The sequence below is a fragment of the Thermobia domestica genome, chromosome 12 (genome assembly GCF_964235325.1).
Source record: "Thermobia domestica chromosome 12, izTheDome1.hap1.1, whole genome shotgun sequence".
NCBI classification, from domain to species: domain Eukaryota; kingdom Metazoa; phylum Arthropoda; class Insecta; order Zygentoma; family Lepismatidae; genus Thermobia; species Thermobia domestica.
In genome coordinates this window covers 205216699-205233696 of record NC_137465.1, presented here as the reverse complement: position 1 = coordinate 205233696, position 16998 = coordinate 205216699, and the positions used below count along the sequence as shown (strand labels likewise).

Here is a 16998-nt window from a genome sequence, read left to right as displayed (position 1 = left end):
AGTGCATTTGAAAACATCTGTAAGGAAGCAAAGAAAAATGCAGACAGACTACACTTAAAATTGCCCACTTCATCAAGATCAAAGAGAACACCAATTAGGTTGGAGGAGACTGATAATCCTCCTATAGCAGCAACCCTAGAACCTGTATCAGATCTTCCAAAAATGTACTTCGAAATCATTGACTATTTGTTGAATGAAGTACAGCGTCGTTTCAATCAGCCAGGCTTTAAACAACTCATAGAACTCTAGAAGATACTTTCTGAAGGAGCTTTATGTGTTGGTGGGCCTCGTCGGATTTTAACCTGGATAGATTATGAGCACAGCTCAGGCTGCTTCATTACTTTGATGACGACTGAGTCGCTGACGAGACGACCATCAGAATATTAAAAACTATTAGTGCAGAAAACCCCAACTGTTCGCAGTCTTCTCGACCAAGTTGTTCGTCTAGGGACTTTCGTTCTCACTATGTCAGCTTCTTGAGCATTTGCGAAAGATCATTCAGCTATTTGCGTAGTCTAAAGACATATTTGAGGACGTCCATGACGCAGGAAAGATTGGCTCATCTGCTGTTGTTGCATATGTGTAGCGACCAGACTTAAACACCATTGCAAGAGAATTAATATCAAAGACAAGCGAAAGAAAAGTTACTATTGGTCAATTTTGAAAAGAAATAAATGGGGAATTACGTAAGTGAAAATATTATACGTATTATAACCAATTATTTAAATTACAAAATAGCACTTAAAATTCAATATAAACTTGAATTATGTCTTATTAATTGTGTCGTACTTTATTAGTGTGAAGTGAAGTGAATATAATGAGATTAGGAAGAGAGGTTAATGTAATAACAAACTGGATACACTGAAGTGTAGTAAAAAATATAAATAACTCTGAATAATTAGTGTAATTGAATTTTCTATATAAATTTTATGAAGTCTTTAGTGAAAATTCCATTTTCCCATTTCTGGTACGAAGTCAAGTAGGTAGAAAAAAAATATATTTTCTTATTTTTTACTTAATTATGTAGCCTGTTTTATAATGTTCAGTACAAGTTACTTTCTACTACAAAGTGCTACAAAGTTTGTAGTTCTAAATAGCAATTTCTGCAACACCAGAACTGGATTTTTAAAAATATAATTTTAATTTCCTTATTTCCAAATAATTTAAGTAGCTTTAAGATTCTTTAATAGTGTCCGTGTGACCATGTCCAATACAGTTAAAAATATGTACCAGTATATAAAACGGTAAAATTTGTGGTTACAAACAGTCATTGTGAGCAGTACAAATTTTACAATTTTATGTTTTTAATTCTGATTTCACTGGTTGAAAATTTCTGTACCAGACCAAACTCCAGAACAAAACTGACACGGGATTAATTAATCTAAAGATGTAAACTAAGATGCCTCTAATAGATGGAAATTTCACTCTCACGAAACTGTTTACAGGTTCATTATATTATTATTATTATTATTATTATTATTATTAACCAATCAAATCAAATTATTGTTACATTACAAACATATTAGTATTATCTTACCTAGGTTACATTCCCGTATCTATTTTCTAGACAGCAGTTTGCTCCCCCCAGCTGAAAAATACTTCCGACGACACTGTGAAACTATGATAGGAAAAACGAAAGAAAGAAACAACTAAGGTAAAGAAACCGAAGAGCAGAATGGACGAAATAAAAGAAAAACGAACGCAGTTCTTACATGGAATGAAATTTGACAAACACAGTATTATTTCTGAACAAAGAGCACAAGAAAATGGACAGTCAATGAAAGTCTAAGAAATGGTAAGACGGATTATTGTTGTACGTGGAATACAAAAAAAAAAAAAAAAAAAAAAAAAACTAACAAATTTATTTCCGGGGGGACTTGAGTAGTCCCCCTGAATACGCCACTGATATCCAAAGAGAGAGAAAGAGCAATGTGGAAAAGAGAGTAAACTCCAGAACACTTGATTTCGGAATATGATGTGGAAGAGATTGGCACTGGGAAAAATAGGGAAATGGAGGATCAAAACCAAGGATCTTATAAAATAGAGGATCTGCCCTTACAACAAAATCTTGAAGCCATACGTCACAGTTTCGCCACCCCTACTCTGCCCACTCCGCCCAATAGGATCGCAATGTTTTGAGCCAACAATCATGGCGGAAACGAAAGTAGCCAATCAGACAATGGTAGAAACGAGAGTAGCCAATCAGACGTGCCGATGCTCGGTTGCTTTTTGGCTTCACCGATTTAATAGGATGAAGATGCATATGGACAGATTCTCTATTTATAACATCCTTGATAAAAACACTAAAGCTATCACGAAAATTGAACGTTCAAATAGAAGAAAATGAACCAAAGATTTTTAATAAGTGTCAGAATTTTGTTGAACATCAAGATATTAAATACAAGGATGAGTCGCATATATATTTTTGCACGCGCTACCCTAGCCATCTGTTTTAAGTTTGTTAGAAGGAAGCGCGTGAGGTTAGATTTACATCGAAGTTGCACCATCCGAGTGTGACGTAATATCACGTGGTATTATCGTGGGGATCAAGGTGGAAAAAAAATAATCCTGTGGGGCTTCTGATCCCTTCGCTCGCTGACGCTTGCCCAGCTGTTTCGTAACTTAAGTAAATCACTTTTTATGCATTATATATTACGTACAAGGGCAAATGAGTATTTTTAAAATCTTATTTTAATGATAAAGGTGTTATGAAAATAAAAAAAAACTTTCCTCGGGTTGGGTTTGAACCTACGCTAAAAGCGACTTTCTTACTAACCCATGGCGCTAGCACGCTCGGCTACCAGGACCGATAGCAGTCAGCGTTTGATTTGTGCTATATGTATGCTACATGGCGAGAAACTGATAATTCAAGCAATCAGAACCGTGTATTTAGCTCCTATGACTAGGGTCGAGCATTACTAAATCGAAGTTGCACCATCGAAGTTGCACCATCCGAGTGTGACGTAATATCACGTGGTATTATCGTGGGGATCAAGGTGGAAAAAAAACTAATCCTGTGGGGCTTCTGATCCCTTCGCTCGCTGACGCTTGCCCAGCTGTTTCGTAACTTAAGTAAATCACTTTTTATGCATTATATATTACGTACAAGGGCAAATGAGTATTTTTAAAATCTTATTTTAATGATAAAGGTGTTATGAAAATAAAAAAAAACTTTCCTCGGGTTGGGTTTGAACCTACGCTAAAAGCGACTTTCATTACTAACCCATGGCGCTAGCACGCTCGGCTACCTTTTTTTTTTTAATAACTTTATTTCCATCGAAATACAGAGAAATTTACAAGGATATTTACTATTCACAGCCTCACTGAAAGTGTAAAATATTATTCAAGATAAAACATTATTAAAAAAACAACAACAACAACAACAACAACAACTTACTGATTCAGTTCATTTTTGTTTGTGGGTTACATCATAAGAAAGTGTGGGAGCTATTGCAGATAAGTAGTTTGCAAAATATTTTCGTTTACATACAGGAGAGAGCTTCATAGCCTGGTATGTTAAATACATTTCATACATTTCAAGACACAATGGTCGTGCTGTTACAAGAATAAACATGATAGTTTGTACAGTAAACCAGATCACAGCATTATGTTTATAGCTAGGAAAGTAATGAAAATCTGGAAATAATATTACATTATGTACGCTAAAAACAGTTTGTGAGGTACGACATATTCTACTAAGTATAGTGCTAAAAGCCTGCCAAATGGGTGGTATGTCAAAACAGTTATGGAATCGATGTTCAAGAGTGTCTATCTGATTACAATAATAGCATACATTTGTAGAGGTGATACCTAGATTAAAGAGCCTAGCAGACGTTTCATATACATTATTAACAATAAAATACCACATTTCTTTCTGTTTGTGAGTTAAAAACTTGGCAGTTATGTTTTTCCAGATGTTACTCCAGTTTTTGCATGGCACGTGAAGCATGACGTGTGGCTTAACAGATACGCACGTGCTCTGATAGTGCCAGTATAATTCTTTGACTGACCTAATTTCGATCTGCTGTCGTGCGACTATTGCATACAGCATATCAAGTACTACATCGCGAAGGTGAGGGAATTTAATCGCCCAAGGAAAGATAGGAATCGGAAGCACAAGGTCAATACACTGAAAACAGACATTGAAAACCGTAGCAGTAATCGAATCGGGGTGGGAACAAACCATACGACAACTTCTATGCACAAGCAGAGCACGTGACTGAATTCCAATATCCATAAACTCTATTCCTCCTTTTGCTGCAGGCAAAAGTAGTTGTGTTTGACCTACTCTTAAAGCTTTATTATGCCAGAGAAAAAACAACGCCTGACTGTTTAAAGACTTATAGATAGGCTTTGGTAACGGGAAAATCTGTGCAGAATGCCATAGTAAGCTAAACACAGTAGTTTTAAGAAACAAATTTCTACTGAAAAGACTAAGATTACGTGATTTATGCGTTATTAAAAGACTTCGGATCTTAGAGGCTATGACTTCATATGTTTTCGTGATAGTCTGTTGTAAAGTAGGATACCATACAATACCAAGTATTTTGATTGATGGAACAGTTTCAAACGTTCTACTATACAGAGACTGATATTGTTCATGTAAACACAATATTTTTGTTTTTGCTTTATTAAGTTGCGCGCCTGAGGCGTGTTGATAAAGGCGTAGTAACTTCTGTATACATTCCAGATCTGCGTCATTGCGTAATATATAGTGTGTGTCATCAATGTATGATTGCACTGCTAGACTGTTGTTATACACAGGAACACCAGGGAGTAAGCGGTGTGCCGCATATACAAGAGGCGCTAAAGATAAACTAAATAAAATACTAGACATTGTGTCCCCTTGTAGAATACCATTACAAACAGAGATGGGAGCACTTAAACCTCCATTTAGCTTTAACCTGGTAATTCGTTTCGTATATATTCCTTTGATAAGAGAAATGAAAAGGTCACCAAATCCATATTTAGCTAAAACTTGGAAGAGATAATTGTGGTTAATTCTGTCAAAGGCCTTGGAGTAATCGGTGGATAAAATTGCTACCGAAGAAGGATCGGCGGACTCATGAAAGGAAATAAAATCTCTGAGATTGGATAAGGCCTTATAAATAGGGTTATTGTGGCCAAGACCGTATTGGCAAGGACTTAACAGCTTCTCAAGGTATGTTTTCATTCTGATCGTCAGACAACGAGTTAATAGTTTTAGGTCCGTGCACAAGAGACTTAGTGGCCTGAAATTTGTAACACTAGATGCTAATGAATGTTTGGGGACCAAAACAGTAATGCCCGTTCTGAGAGACTGGCCTAAAACAAAATGTGTGCGGTATTCATTAAAAAGGTCGGTGAGAAAAGGAGCTAAAATATCTATAAATGTAACATAGAATTCTAGTGGTAGAGAATCAATACCTGTGGACTTTCCTAGTTTGCCTAATCGGATGGACTGTTTGACCTCGTCTAGTGTGAACGGACCCGATAGACACTCTCGATCATCATCCGTTAAAACACAGGGAATATACTCTAGTATAGAAGAATCAGTACAACAAGTAGGAGGTTGAGCATATAATTGTTTATAATAATCAATAAAACAAGTCATGACGTTTACGCCCTCATACACACGGCCATCGTCACCCTTAACTTTAGAAATCAATTTTTGTCTGCCCCGTGTGCGCTCCTTGCGTATTTGGTGGATACTTGCCTGTTCAGTGTCATCATATTGACGTGTTTTGCTACGAATCATAAAACCTTGCATACGTCGTTTATGCAGCGTTAATAAATGAGCTTTGATCTGCTGAATTTGAGGTCGTACTTGACCCCCGCGTTGTTGTTCTATCATGTAATCTCGTAATAGACCAGTATACTAGTGATATTGCTGATAATGATCGGCGTTTCTAGTTCGACAATATTGTTTGGTCACAGAGCAAAAAGTTCGTTTAACACGATTTTCCCAAAATTGCATGAGAGAACCTTTGTAGCGTTGTTTCACATGAAGGAGGCCTTTCCATTCAGCATGTATCAGAGCTTCATATTCGGGCTCACGTAAAATTGACGTATTAAAGTACCCCAATGGGCTACGTTTGAGAAATTTGTGGGCTGGTAGTTTGATGGTCATGAGTACAGCATGATGATCACTAAAACAGACTGGGACCACAGCCATGTGTTGAACCTGATGTATAAGAGTGCGACTGATATAGAATTTATCCAATCTTGAGGAACTCGTCCCTGTAAAGAAGGTATGGCCAGGCGTGGTTGGAAATAAGTGTCGCCACACGTCGACTAGATCATAGGTGGCAATTAAATTGGACAGACTGGCTGAGAAGGTATAATTTGGGGTCATATCTATTGGTGCCAAAACAGCATTAAAGTCTCCGGCTAATATACAAGGAGAAGAACCATTATGTAACGCTTGGGCAAGCTCAGTATTAAAGAAACTATTGCGCTCTCGTGCATGATTCGAACCGCTTGGAGCATATGCTGTACACAGGCGTATATTTTCTAGTGTTCCTAAGGTGATACGTTCAGTAGGCATTTGGAGAAGCGCTTGAAAGTCAATATCACTGCGGTATAGAATAGCAGTTCCTAAACCATTTTCAGTGAAGCGTGAAACACATGAATAATTAGGGATGTCTGGGAAATCGGGTACTGCCACCTCTTGTGCAAACAGAATATCAACTTCTTCCTGATATATAAAATCTCGTAGTGCGTGTAATTTGACCGGAGAAGTAAGACGATTTAAATTGACTGTGGCAAAACGAAAACTAAACATTACAAAAAATATATAAAGTAAATACATGAAAGTAAAGCAAGGCGGGAACAAGAACATGTGTAAAGTAGAAACAAGGAAGAAATATATAAACAATATAAATTATTGATACCAAAGATGGGCAATGCACTATTCGCCGTCTGATTGAACAACAGATTTCAACTTTTTGGTCGAAGCTCGTGTTTTCCTAACATTGTGACCACTTGTTGTTTCATCACTGCGGTTACCTTTAGAATTTTTAGACACTGCACTACTGTTAAACTGGAGTTGAGTTAACTTGCGCTTTTCGCAGGATGCTACACTCAGATCGGAATCACTTATGGTATCACTTGTAGCATCTTCAAAACCAGTGGTGTCAATGGAACCAACTGCGAGAGGAACGCTTGAAGGGGTAGCACTGTGCCCCTCTATTGTATTTCTATCACCTACCTCAGAGTTTAGTAGAAGTGGCTGGTCAGTCACAGGAACTGGAGATGGAACACCTGTCTCATCAGCATCGGGAGTAGGTGTCACTTCCATACTATGTGAGTTGTCAGCAATGGAAGGGTGGACGGGATGAATGTCGGGAACACTAGATGCAGCACTTGCAAGTGGCAAAATCGGGCACGACACGGGTATGTGGGTATCCTTCTGTAGAACAGGAAATGCACTGTAAGAACCGGTATCGGGAGCTGATGTATCCACTGGAAGGTTGCACGGCATGCGGACACCTGGAGACACAGAAGTAGACCTGGGTAAAGGTGGAGTTCTCTTCTTAGGACAATCCTGTACAAAATGGTCCTGAGAGTTGCAGACCGCGCAGGTCTGGATTTGACCGGCGTAACTGACAAAAAGACGTAAACCACAAACAGTAACAAAGGATGGAATGTTACGTTTAACAGTCATTTTGACTAGTTTGCGACCCGTGCGGGTAAGATAAATATGATCAGTAGAGTACTGTTCATCAGCAATATTCTGAATATCCCCATACTGGGAGAGTACACGACTTAACTGGGTATCACTAAGTTCCATTGGACATAAAGAGACTTTCACAACAACAACAGAGTTGTCTGCCAAATCAATGGGTAACACATGATCTCCATCAGTATTGGTATAAGTCACGGTGCCGTTGGTACCGGCAAGAATACGTTCACATAGCACTTTACTAACTAGTTTGATGTATAAAAGTTTACGAATAAAGTCGAGTTCTATACTTAACACTTGGTCAATTGTTAACTTGAAAACACTTCGAATCCATTCATGAATATGAATAGACGTAGGCTTTTGACGCACAGTTACGAAATTAATTCGGAGCGTATTAGACCTCATACAACTCATATTGCTTACACTCGACGTTACACGTCAACTACAGAATATATATATATATATATATAAAAATGGTGTTGCTCACAAGTGAAACAAAGAACTTGTAGTACACACTTCACCAAATCACTAAGTCACAGAAATAATTAAAAAAAAATCAAACGGCACTATTCGACAAACAAAGCAGATACAATAGTACAGCACGGACAGAGAGGCGATGTTATGTGCCCCGTGTCTCAACGCGAACTGACTACCAGGACCGATAGCAGTCAGCGTTTGATTTGTGCTATATGTATGCTACATGGCGAGAAACTGATAATTCAAGCAATCAGAACCGTGTATTTAGCTCCTATGACTAGGGTCGAGCATTACTAAAATATATGCGGATGAACCATAAATGCCAATATCCTGGCAGAAAATATACCTATATTTATCACAATACAATGAAACCAGGTTAACAGTCAAAGCAGTGATGGCTCTAGAGTTCAACAACTTGAAAGTCACATCTGCAGTGGGAATTGATCACATATGCGGACCCCTTATTCTTATCTCTCATTAAGCGCTTTGGCACAGATGAATTTTACACTACAACCCTGTCTACCAGAGCCGGATTAAGGCAGAGGCTTAGGGAGGCTATAGCCCTGGGGCTCCAGGTGGATAGGGGCCTCCAATCTGATCGAAATCTCAACTGGCTATCTAAAAAGTATCATAAAAATACAATCATCATCATAAAATAAAATATGACCAAAAATATTAAATATATTCCCTTAATTTTCCTACTGTACTTAGACAGAAATGTATTTAAGTGAAATCAGCAGGGGCCACATATTTTTTCTAGCTCCAGATAGGTTAATCCAGCTCTGCTTTCTACGTCTGTTTATTCAAACTGATCAATTGAAAGTAATTATAATCTTACCGTGGCCTGATAAAGTTGTTGTAATCTATTGGGAGTGAGGTAGTCCTGCAAGCAGATTCCATTCTGTAACAAAAGCTGAACAAATTCCACTTTTTCATCTAATAAAGCTTCTGTAAGCAGAGTCTCTAAGCTTCCTGAAGGCCAAGAGCTTTCACCTGAAACATAATTAATTCTTTCTTAGTTATGACATTGGGGGAAGACTGTACACCAAAAAATAATGATAACATTCTTTGAAAATGAGTTGACGGTAGTAGGATAATTTTCTATTACAAGTAGTGCTTTATTAATAATTTTAGTTTATTTCTGCCAGCTTGAGCCTCCCAGGTTTGGAATCACTGGTCTATACGTAAAGTTAATTGGAAACACTACATTAATGTAGTCAGTGAGTGTAAGCATGTGGTATGATTTCTACATGGGATACTAGCGTATCAATACGTAAGAGAAATTTAAAAATAAGAAAAATTTAAACATAAATACTAAAAATCTTATATATAAAAGAGAACGCACAAATCCTTTGTTCCCTCATCACGCTAATACGGCTGAACCAATTTCTTTCATTTTTGGGGGGTTATTAGGATTTGGACCCTAGATGGTTTTTATCATATCACTTTAATTTTCAATTACCAGTGTCTTGAGATAATTGACCATTCAAGTGTGCATAACGTACAAATCCTTTGTTAGTTCATCATAGGTAAAAATAAACGTATTTATATGCAACCCGCATGACCGTGTCACTCGGCGGGTTAACATAAATGACAGGCGATATAATGTTAACATTTACTGCAATCTACTATGGTTTTTATCATATCACTTGAAAGCGAAAAAGTAAAAATTATCTAAGTAACAAAGTTTATTGCGTTCCGGGGTGACCGCAGCGAAGCGGGGTGAACGCTGCTAGTATTAAATATAAGAATAATTTGAGATTTGTAACATAAGATTTTTAAGTCGCTGTATTAGAATTTTCATTGTCATTGAGTAGTAGATTTCAAACACATTAACATGTACTAGTATGTTACAATTATAGCTGATCGATTGATATGTAGCATATTGTGGGGCTAATCACAGTCAAAAAAAAAAGTTATGTATATTTTATTAAACTTTTGTACAGGTTGTAGAACCAGAAATTTAATTGTTGATGTTCTTTGAGTTAAAAGAGACCATAAGTTTCGAACTAACAGTATAATTCTAAATATTATTCTATGCTACGTGACGTCTGTAGGTGAGTGGGTCATAGCAGAAATAGGTTAAGAGGAATTTAACCGCAGTTATACGATACATATAAAAGACTGCCGTAAATTAGCTTCTGGGGTCAGTTCGATGGAGAAGCAAAGGGGTTGCGAGTTGAAATCTGTGCTGTACAGCTTCTGAAGTCTCCGTCATTTGCAGTTCTGACATGGATTTCTCCTGCTTATCAAAGATTAAATATTCTGGTCTCTTCTGCTTGCTCCTTCAAGTTTCTTGTAATTAAAGCTAAATGTATTAATTATGAAGTTCTAACAGAGATTTAAGGGAAACCTATATTCTTTCCAATGAAATTTCTTTACATTTATTTATTTATTTATTAACGGTATTGGAAGTAATTGAATTCTTTAATTAGACCACAATATATAATAATACGCAATATAACAAAGGAATCAGTGGTAGCTTATACTTAACATTAACTTCTTTAGCCTAGCTTACATATTTCTTTAAGTTCTGTGATATTTGTACACTTACAAGTAACATGTGTGTAACTGTTGGGAATGCGTGGGTCATCGTTAAGAAACACAGACAAAAATTAATACAATTCGCAAGTTAACACAGTTTTTTTTTCGATTTTTTCAAAAAAAAATATGCAGGGAATTCACTTTTAAGCATGTAATTTTGTTTATCTCGATGCCATGTATTGGCTGACAAGTGTATTAACTTAGGATATTGTTTTAGTGAAACAGAGATTAAAGTGTAAGAGTTAGTGATAATTTTCGCCTATATCGAACTAAATATAGTTTGTACTCTCTTTTTATTAGCGTTAGTTAGTTGGCTACCTGAATTGGAGTTCAGGGCCTCTTGAAAACCAAGCCTATGATTATGTAGAACCAGCGTTGCCAGATTGGGCTACAAGTAGCAGATTGGACGATTTTTTACGTGTCCTCACTACCAAAATTTCAAATTGAGGAACATGCTATTTTTTGGGCTACTTTTAATTATCTGCAGACTATAACACTTAAGAATGCGCTACTTTCTCATATGCGAAGTCACAAATACATGTTTTATATAATACAAGTTTTGTTTCTTGAGTATTATATCTTATATATAAAAGAGAACGCACAAATCCTTTGTTCCCTCATCACGCTAATACGGCTGAACCAATTTCTTTCATTTTTGGGGGGTTATTAGGATTTGGACCCTAGATGGTTTTTATCATATCACTTTAATTTTCAATTACCAGTGTCTTGAGATAATTGACCATTCAAGTGTCCATAACGTACAAATCCTTTGTTAGTTCATCATAGGTAAAAATAAACGTATTTATATGCAACCCGCATGACCGTGTCACTCGGCGGGTTAACATAAATGACAGGCGATATAATGTTAACATTTACTGCAATCTACTATGGTTTTTATCATATCACTTGAAAGCGAAAAAGTAAAAATTATCTAATTAACAAGGTTTATTGCGTTCCGGGGTGACCCCAGCGAAGCGGGGTGAACGCTGCTAGTTTACAATAAACAATAGCTTTAGTAAAACTAACATATTCGATACTAGTCCATTTCTTGCTTTAGTACTTTTTAATCTCCAGATCTGACAACACTAGACTTTTGTTGAGTTTGCTTTGCTGCAGTATCATTGACCTTGCTGTTGTCTCAGTTAATGCTTATGCCAAATAGTTGTACGGAGCTGTGTAAACGTCAATATCTCAAATTTAGATGTGTTACTGTATTATAAATATTAACATAATAAGTAAGTGGAGTTGCAATAAAAACTTCAAAAATTTACGCCTCCGTTATAAAAAAAAATGAAGAATAACTGAAAAAGCATACCGTAAGACGGGGTTACTTTGCACAAAATATGAAGAGTTTCACAGTCCTCTGTCTGCAAAACCATGATAGTAAAGAAGAATTTTCAACTGCCACCGTAAGATAGAACATCTAACTGTATTTTGGCTATAATGTTGGCGGTTAACATCACTTCTAATTACCGGGAGAGTTCGTTGTTATAGAAGTATGAAAAGCAGTCACTGTAAAGGCCGCCAAAATTTGAAAGATATCACGTACAAGAATTTCCGTCAAAGTTAAGTAAGTTTCGTAGAATACTACTGTGTTGTGTATAATGAGACTTTGATGCAATAGTTGAAATTGAAATGTAAAACGTTTGGGAGAACGCGATTTCAGCCTCTACTTGGGGTTACTTTGCACCGGTTCAAAATACTTCTTAGATAGGAAATTATTACTACTGGAACTTCTTGCATTCTAAATTTAGGTAAATTTCTTATTTAGGTAGATGCCGGAATGAATTTCTTGTTGAAAAACAAATTATGAACAGTGGCGGATCCAGAAAAGTAGTTTGAGAGGGGCTTCAGTCACAAAGGCTTCGTTTCTTTTATAAATCACTAGACTTTTTTGGAGGGGGGGCTTGCAGCGTATACGCATAGGAATTGCTAACATTAGATATTTTTAAAAAGAAATCATGCAATTTGAGTGGGCTTCAGCCTGAAAGTCCCAAACCCCGTAAATCTTTCACTGATTACGGTTTTGATATTCTTGAACCTAAGGAATAACCAAGGCAAATTAGTTCATGGGGATTTTTTTTTCTGTTCTTGAGTTGGCATTTTTGTGGGATGTATGCTAAACTATTAGAATGTGGTTCCTGTGCCAGTACCAGAAAATACATAATTTTCTTTACAAATATCGATAATTCACACTAAGTACTGATACCGGTACCATCATTCTAATATCAATATTTGTAGACTGCATGCAGTTTTGTGTAGAAAGTAAAATGTATAAATACTGAAGGAAAACATTGCACAGAAACGTTATATGCATATGTTGAACATACTTTTTTGTATGTTGTGCAAAGTAACCCCAACTATGTGGTTACTTTGCACCAAAGTTTATATTTCAATAACTATGGTCATATTGAATGTTCACCAATGAACTTGCACTAATGTTTTCCTTATATATCTAGCTATTGCATGTTTAAAATACAGTGTTCTAAATCATTACGTTTGTAAGTTACATGCGATTTTCTTTGAAATTCCTTAAATCTTGTGCAAAGCAACCCCGTTTTACGGTACTGTAAACTTTGTAAAGTATATCTCACAGCTCTGAAAACTATTTAAGCAAATATATATCCTTGGAAATCAGAAAGGTTGTCCTTTTTATACTATCATCGTCTGCCCAGTTCATGGCATACTACAGTTCCACTGCTCCTGACATAGTATGGAGTTTACCCTGGCATACTAATGCCAACAGTCTGAAACTGCGCTCGCCACCTGACCGTTGCCAACCCAAATATCTGACGTATTTCCAACTCTAGGTGTTATAAATGATTATATATCGTATGATTAGTAAAAATGTAAAGCTGAAAGATAATTCATTTTTATGATTGGGCTTCAAATAATTCAAATCCGCTACTTTTGGAGGACAACCTCGCTACTTTTTAGTTTTCAGATCTGGCAACATTCTGTGGACCTATACCTCAATGTGGGATCCAAACCACATGACTTCCCACTACGAATCTTACTAGTGATAAGGGTGGTATTAGTTTCATCTAAATAGGTGACGTAAATCTCGCACAACGTCAATTTTTAGGTTTACAAACTTTTTTCTCATTTATCTCAAATACTACTCATGAGAATTCACAATTACCCATATCACTTTGTTCAGCTTGATTATATCTATCGATTGGTAGATGTCTCATCTTTGGGCTTTTTCCTGTTAAATGTCAATAAAATATTGTTGAATTCGTTAATAATTTTTTGTAGTTACTTTGAAAAATACAAAGGTGAGTCAAAAAGTTCCCGGAATTTTGCTGTAACTCTTCATTACCCCAATATAAGCACACATTTATTAACCGCTTTTAAAGTAGGAACCTTCGGAACACATACACTTGTTCCATCGCTCGTGCGATTGGTGAAAATACTGACGAAAGGCCTCTTTTGGTATTGTCCCAAGTTCAGCCGTCACCTTAATTTTGATCTCTTCTACTTTGGCGAAATTGAAAAGGCCCACTATTAGCTTTGGGAAGAGCCAAACATTCGATGGTCCTAAACTTTTTCTTTTTCTTTTGGGCTTTCAAACTCTATGAACCAGATTTTCTCCAAGCACATGAACTTAATGTTTACGCGTTGCTCGATCTGTGAAATTATACCAACTGATCACCACACACTCCCATGTTCAGCTATCCTTGTACACTGCCTACCAAGACGTGTTCACACTCGTTAAATTCAGAATTATTCAACCTGGGGACTATATTACCCAAGATTCATTGTTATTGCATCATAAATGCCAGAAATACAACACCATTCCAAGAACATTTTGACTGCTCCTCGTATTAAATATCCATTTTTTTTTTGGGGTATTTTAAGTGATAATAAATCTTATATTTTCAACATGTTACACTTTGTATTTCATTAAGTCAGATAGCAAATATCTAATTTATTTTTTACAATTTTTGATTTGTATTTTCGAAGACATTATAGCAACAGTTCTCCAAGATACATAGAAAGTTGTTAACAATTTTGTTATCTTACTAAGTTTGCTGGGAACAATTTTATTTTCCACATGTAATTTAAAATCAAATATATTTATAAACAAAACTTTTACAAATGAACATATCAGAACAACCTTTTATGTTATCTTGAAAAGTTTACTCCAGTATACAGTAATTTGAATTTTAGCAAACGATTGATTAACCTGTTAGTTTTGAAAGAACATAAATATTGTAATTATAAAACAATATACAGCTTTTCTGGTAATTGAGGTTAGGAATTTACATTATACTGGAAACACATGATATTAATTTGTGTTAATAAATGTCTAGTGTTGTGTAAAATATTACCTGACAAAATCTTTTGCTCTGCTATGTCTGCTCTTCCCCACCTCATGGCCAACTGTAGTTGAGTATATTTTGTTGCATCGTCACCTAAAATACAAAATAGCATCAACTTAAAAGCTCGAAATAATTTTATTGCCTATTTATTAAATGACGAATAAAAATATAGCGTATTATGACTCTTGTTACTGGAATTTCTACTTCTTTTCGAATGTTATGGCTTATTTACTGGCAGTGCATGCTGTAAGTGATTTGCAAGAATATTTTCAACTTTATTTAATGGATTCTCACCTTTTCATCTTTTGGCTTTTAGGAACATGTCAAAAACTTAACACAATGAAGCTTCGCTAATACTGTTCCGTTCAATAGACAACTTATAATACGCAATACAATTGTTTTATAGTGTAGACATATTAGACCTTTTTACGCCTGATAAAACTTCGTAGTAATAGCCCTAGCAGCGAATTCTCGGCGATTAACGGTCATAGCAAAACGAGGCAAATAACAAGTTGCTGTCTAAACCTGCCGCTAGGTGCGCTCAGTAGCCACAGCGTACTCCCTCTGCCGATTTTTGCGCTAATTATTTCAAAAGTTCGGTTTCCTTTTGAACACACCTCGGTGTCGTCCAATCAACAATCTGATGTCATTTGTCCAATAGTTTAAACTTCGCACTGGCAGTTTAAACTGCGCATTAAAACCGAATTTGGATTTTTTTTTTTTTATTTTGCTTACAACGAAATTTCTCGACACATTATTATTATTATTATTTTAAATATGCATATCTAGACAATTGAATTTCAAGGAGGAAAATAAATATCTTGGGCATCTCCTAACTACGGACCTGTACGAAAGTCACATGCACAGCGAAGTTCTACAAAGAAACAATTAAATCATTTGGATGTTTCTCTCCTCTTGTCTCTATTGGATTCTCTACTTTGCAAAAGTATCAGAAGATGAGTTACCCGCGAGCATGGTGGAAAGACAACAAGGTGGTTGCATCAAGCTGACCAGAACTTTTACTTTCAAAAACGGGACGCATACGAATCGGCTACGGGGGGGGGGGGGTGACTTCCACATTGCATTTTGGGACTCAGCAGTGTTTTCAATTTACAAAATACACTAATAAGAATGATAACACAGCGTTTCTAACTTAAGTACTACCCAACAATACTTTTAACTTCTTCAACACTCAGAATTCCCACTCAATTCCCACTTGAACCACAGAACACTCAATTCTCATTTGAATATTCAGAAGTTCTAGGCACGGCTGAACCTTCCCAATGAGTGTTGGTACGGAAAAGTGTAGAATTAGCATTGACCATTTATATTTTGAATGATAATTACGGGACACCTGGGTCATGTTTGCTTAAAAACGGGACATTTAGGTGTCCCGTTTAAGAATCAGAAAAAACGGGACAACGGTTGAAAATAAGGGACTGTCCCGGCTAAAACGGGACGTCTGGTCACCTTGGGTTGCATGCGCATGTCGCCTGGAGCGCTGTCGTGGCTGTGACGTCATCTGGTTTGCAAAAGACAACGGGAAAAGGCGCGGCTTTAAGTGACACGTGGAAATTCTTTGTTACCAAGATATTGTTAATTCGTTCTTTTAAATGATATCGAGAATGCCTAACTGTGCAGTGTACGGCTGTAGTAATTATTACAGAAAAACTAAGGGAACTAATATAAAATACTTTAGATTTCCTCAAAAAGAGGGAAAATCTCTACAGAAATGGATTTTAGCTTGCAGCGACAGGACAAAATAAACCTAAAATATGGTAAGTTTTACATAAAAGTAATAAATAAATGCAATTTTAAATGGAATTCTATAAACACGATTTCATTATGTAGTTTCTTTTTAGTATTAATAGTATGTAATAATAGTATATAGGGCTACAGTAGCTTGTGTTGATTCTGCTCTGCATACAAAAATCCAATAGTACGATTTAAAAAGAATTCTCATTCCACCAAATTCCACATAATCATTCA

At 36.3% G+C, this 16998-nt stretch overlaps 1 protein-coding gene across 1 annotated transcript in view; it reads right to left on the bottom strand.

The window, feature by feature from the left end:
- Nucleotides 1–15098, bottom strand: part of LOC145666968 (transient receptor potential cation channel subfamily M member-like 2) — a 73089-nt gene extending 57991 nt beyond the window's left edge. Inside the window, exons 1-2 of the mRNA XM_081734609.1 lie at nucleotides 15019–15098; nucleotides 8979–9133 (exon numbers count right to left, since the gene is read on the bottom strand). Of these exons, the coding sequence (XP_081590735.1) occupies nucleotides 8979–9133; nucleotides 15019–15064 (201 nt within the window). The 5' untranslated portion in view covers nucleotides 15065–15098. The remainder of the gene's footprint in view (nucleotides 1–8978; nucleotides 9134–15018) is intronic.
- Nucleotides 15099–16998: the final 1900 nt, after the last annotated feature.